The 4,485-nt window shown below is 41.2% G+C and overlaps 1 protein-coding gene across 1 annotated transcript; it reads left to right on the forward strand.

Annotated features, from left to right (window-relative positions):
- Nucleotides 1-1,014: 1,014 nt before the first annotated feature.
- Nucleotides 1,015-2,010, forward strand: LOC140664897 (uncharacterized). The gene has a single exon (XM_072890509.1). The coding sequence runs from the start codon at nt 1,228-1,230 to the stop codon at nt 2,008-2,010; it is 783 nt and encodes a 260-aa protein (XP_072746610.1). The 5' UTR covers nt 1,015-1,227.
- The last annotated feature ends 2,475 nt before the right edge of the window (nt 2,011-4,485 follow it).

The following is a 4,485-nucleotide window of genomic DNA, read 5'->3' on the forward strand; positions in this document are numbered from 1 at the left end:
TTTGCATTCCAATAGTATTTCACAATTTATGTGGTTATGATTCTCACTTTATAATCGAGGAAATAGCCACAGCGTTCGAAGGGGGAATCGATTTACTTCCGATAACAAAAGAAAAATATATTTCATTTACAAAACATGTTAAAGGTACGAAAGACAAACCGGGAAATCACATTAAATTACGTTTCATAGATTCATATAAATTTCTCACAACAAGTCTCGACAAATTGGCGTCTTTTCTGAGCAAGGATAAACTCAAAATTTTACAATCGGAATATAAAAATTTATCCGCCGAAGATTTCAATTTATTAACAAGAAAAGGTGTCTTCCCGTACGAGTACATTGACTGCGTAGATAAATTGCAAGATGCGTGTTTACCATCACGAGAATCATTTTACAGTTCCTTGACAGGTAACACAGTATCTGAGAGCGATTACGCGCACGCTGAGATTGTGTGGAAGCGATTCTCCATTCGAACGCTAGGCGAATATAGCGATCTGTATTTAAAAATCGATGTTTTGTTATTAGCAGACATTTTTGAAAATTTCCGAGAGTTGTATCAAGAGTTATGGGCTCGACCCCGCGTATTACTATACTCTTCCCGGTTACACGTGGGACGCCATGTTAAAGTATACGAAAATTATATTTGAATTACTCACAGACATTGACATGGTTATGTTTATCGAACGAGGTATACGCGGTGGTCTGAGTCAATGTTCCAACAGGTACGCGCGTGCTAATAACAAGTACATGCAGTCGTATGACTACTCAAAACCATCAACGTACTTGATGTATTTCGATGTTAATAATTTATACGGATGGGCAATGTGTCAACCATTGCCCTACGCCGATTTTCAGTGGGTCGATAATGTTTCCAATTTTGATGTATCATCGATCGCGCTCGATTCGTCTACAGGCTACATCCTCGAAGTCGATCTCGAGTATCCGCAGCATCTTCACGATTCGCACACTGACCTACCGTTTTGTCCGACACACGACAAACCACCCAGCAAGCGCGAGGGCAAGCTTCTCGCAACCGTATACGATAAGAAGCGTTACGTGATACACTACCGCAACCTGCAGCAATGTTCACGTCACGGTCTTCGTGTTACAAAAATTCATCGTATATTACAATTCACTCAATCTCCGTGGCTCCGTACTTATATAGAACTCAACACAAAATTTAGAACACTAGCAAAAAATGATTTTGAAAAAAATTTGTACAAACTAATGAATAATGCAGTGTTTGGCAAAACGATGGAAAATGTGCGCAATCGCGTAGATGTTAAACTTTTAACAAAATGGGACGGAAGGTACGGCGTAGAGACATTGATTGCAAAACCAAATTTTCATAGCAGAAGCATTTTTTCGGAAAATCTAATCGCTGTAGAATTACGTAAACTCGAGGTGAAATTCTACAAACCAATTTACGTAGGTATGTGTATTCTCGATATATCCAAGACATGTTTGTACGAATTTCACCACGATTATATGATACCAATGTATCGGGAGAGATGCAAAGTCATGTACACTGATACGGATAGTCTTATATATCACATTGAGTGCGACGATGTGTACGAGAATATGAAACGCGACATCAGCAGATTTGATACGAGCGACTATGCGATAGACAATGCGTACGGTATACCGCTCGTGAATAAAAAGGTACCGGGTCTAATGAAGGATGAAAACAACGGTACCATAATGATTGAATTTGTCGGGCTTAGAGCAAAAATGTATGCGTTGCGCGTGGATGGTAAGAAGGATACGAAAAAGGTAAAAAGCGTCAAGAGTAACGTTGTTGCGAGAACGATAACGTTTGACGATTACACGCGGTGTTTGAACGAAGAGATTGAAATAACTCGTAGTCAATCGTGTATAAGATCAAAATTACACAAGGTATACACCATTCGCGAAACAAAAATTGCTCTAAGTCCGTACGACGACAAGCGGTATATCGTACCTACAACTATTGATACGTTACCATGGGGACATTATAAGATATCTTTATAAAATATAATGTGTGTGTGTGTGTGTGTGTGTGTGATTTTTTTTTCTTGTATGTATATTTCATATTTTATATATTGTAATGACTATTGGAAAGGATCTATTAATAAAGATTTTGTATATTTCAAATATTTCATATATTTTTTATATTGAATATATTGTATTTCTTATAAAATTAAATTACATGATCCTTATGTACCCAAGAATTGTGCGAGCTATCAAATCCCAACCATTTCACGTAAACCTCGTCACCCCTCCTGCGCAGTACTTTCTCCACGAGATACACATCTGGATAATTCGCGCGATGCAACTCGTGCTCGTAAAATGCTCCAGCGATAGATTTTTTGCGATAATCCTCGAGTAGATATGTTACGGGATTAGTATGTTGCACTTTAACAATCTTAAACACCTCGGTTGTCCAATTTGGCGTGTAACCCTTTTCGAAAAGTTTTTTGTATTTGCTAAAGCGTACCAGGTCACCTACTTTAAACTTTGCAGGAGCAGCAATTTTTATACTGTTGTATACAGTATTTAAAAGTCTATCAGCGATCGTGGGAGTAACATCGATAGGTCTCATATTGATAGTACGATGTTTTCGCGCGTTATATTCTGCAACGAGTCGGGATAGCGCGTCGATCCACTTGTAAGTTCCGTTCAGCGTAAACATCTTCCACATGTCGTTCTTCAGCGTGCGATTGAATCGCTCGACGACAGACGCCTTCAATACCGAATATGTGGAATAGTGATTAATGTTATGTTTCCGTATAAGCCGTTGCACATCGGTATTGTAAAATTCCTTCCCGTTATCAGTTTGTATGTTTTTCGGGCATCTCTTGCTATCTCGAATTATTTTGGCGATTGCATCAACCGTCTCCCTTCCACCTTTACTCTTGAGTGGTGCAGCCCATGCATACTTGCTCAACACATCGATGACGGTGAGTATGTAGTGGTAACCTTTGTTGAAACGAGAATACAGACGCATCTCGACGATGTCGGCTTGCCACAGATCATCGTATCCCCGCACTATGACGTGTCTTCGGGGAAAATTTTTTCTCGCTGGCGCATGCAGTTCGTTCACCAACTGTCGTCTCTCCAAACTATGTTGATTCTTTGCTTTGTCAGTTTTTCTCGATGTCCGTTTGTTGTTCACATTTTTTTCACTCATTTTCGTTTATCGCCTTTAATAGCCGTTCTTGACCTGTTCTTGACCTGTTCTGACCTGTTCTTGACCTGTTCTGACCTGTTCTTGACCTGTTCTTGACCTGTTCTGACCTGTTTTTTTACCTGTTCTGACCTGTCCTTGACCTGTTCTGATCTGTTCTTGACCTGTTTTTGACCTGTTCTTGACCTGTTCTGACCTGTTTTTGACCTGTTCTTGACCTGTTCTGACCTGTTTTTGACCTGTTCTTTGACCTGTTCTTGACCTGTTCTTGACCTGTTCTGATCTGTTCTTGACCTGTTCTGACCTGTTTTTGACCTGTTCTTGACCAGTTCTGACCTGTTCATCGCCGTCCTTCACCCATTCGAAAATCGTTCTTGACCCGTTCGCAGCCTTTTTCACAGTCGTTTTTGATTCGTTCGTAGCCGCTTCTGACCCGTTCGTAGCCTCATTCACAGACGTCTTTTGACCGATCGTAGGAGTTCTTGAGTTGTTTGTAACCTTGAGTGTAGCCGTTAAGAACGTGTTCATAGCCTCGTTCGCAGCCCTGCTTGAAATGCTGATAGCCTCGTTCGAAGCTGTTGCAGCTGCTGCTAGGTCGTTCACTGCCACTGCCACTGCCACTCATTGTAGTTTAGATAGCAGTTCGATAATTCTTCGTAGCTGTTCGATAATTGTTCGCAGCCGTTCTATAATCCTTCGTAGCTGTTCGATAACCGTTTGATAGCCGCTCCTAACCCGTTCACTGATGCTCATTTAGGTTTGATAGCTGTTTCTGAGTTAGCGTTAGCCGGGCGTTGAAGTTCGTTTAGCACAATCTGTATTGCTCGCACGTCCTTCTCAAGCGAAATCAGCTTCTCGTCTGATTCTTTCTGTTGATTCATTAATCTTTTAACGCAGGACTCCACGTACAGTTTGTTGACGGCATCGGTGTCAGCCTCTGGTTGCGCTACACGGCGAATCTTACGTGACCTTGCATCGAAGTCTGTAACGACGCGACACAAAGCGTTTTCGTGCACATAACTTTTTACCAATCTATCCCAAGAACCGTTTGTGCCGGTTGCATCATTTCTTGGATCGAATAATCCAAATTTGTTGATAGGCATTTTTTCTGATGCTTCGTAAAGTGTCACGCAACGCTGATCGACTGATTAGTTTTGTCGAGACACCATTTAATTTATAATAATTCCTGCTTCACAAAGTTCCTCGATGATCGACTGGATCTCGTTGTCGTGAGCGTTGTGACCAGCTTGGCGCGAAGCGTTGAGCAATCGTAGCCGATCCACTAGTTCGTTGGGATCGTCCCAGTGCACGTAATCAAT

This window comes from Anoplolepis gracilipes, chromosome 4, assembly GCF_047496725.1.
Source record: "Anoplolepis gracilipes chromosome 4, ASM4749672v1, whole genome shotgun sequence".
Lineage (NCBI taxonomy): Eukaryota > Metazoa > Arthropoda > Insecta > Hymenoptera > Formicidae > Anoplolepis > Anoplolepis gracilipes.

Excerpts from the sequence above, each read along its gene's own strand:
- LOC140664897 (XM_072890509.1), top strand. The coding sequence starts at position 1,228 with ATGAATAATGCAGTGTTTGGCAAAACGATGGAAAATGTGCGCAATCGC.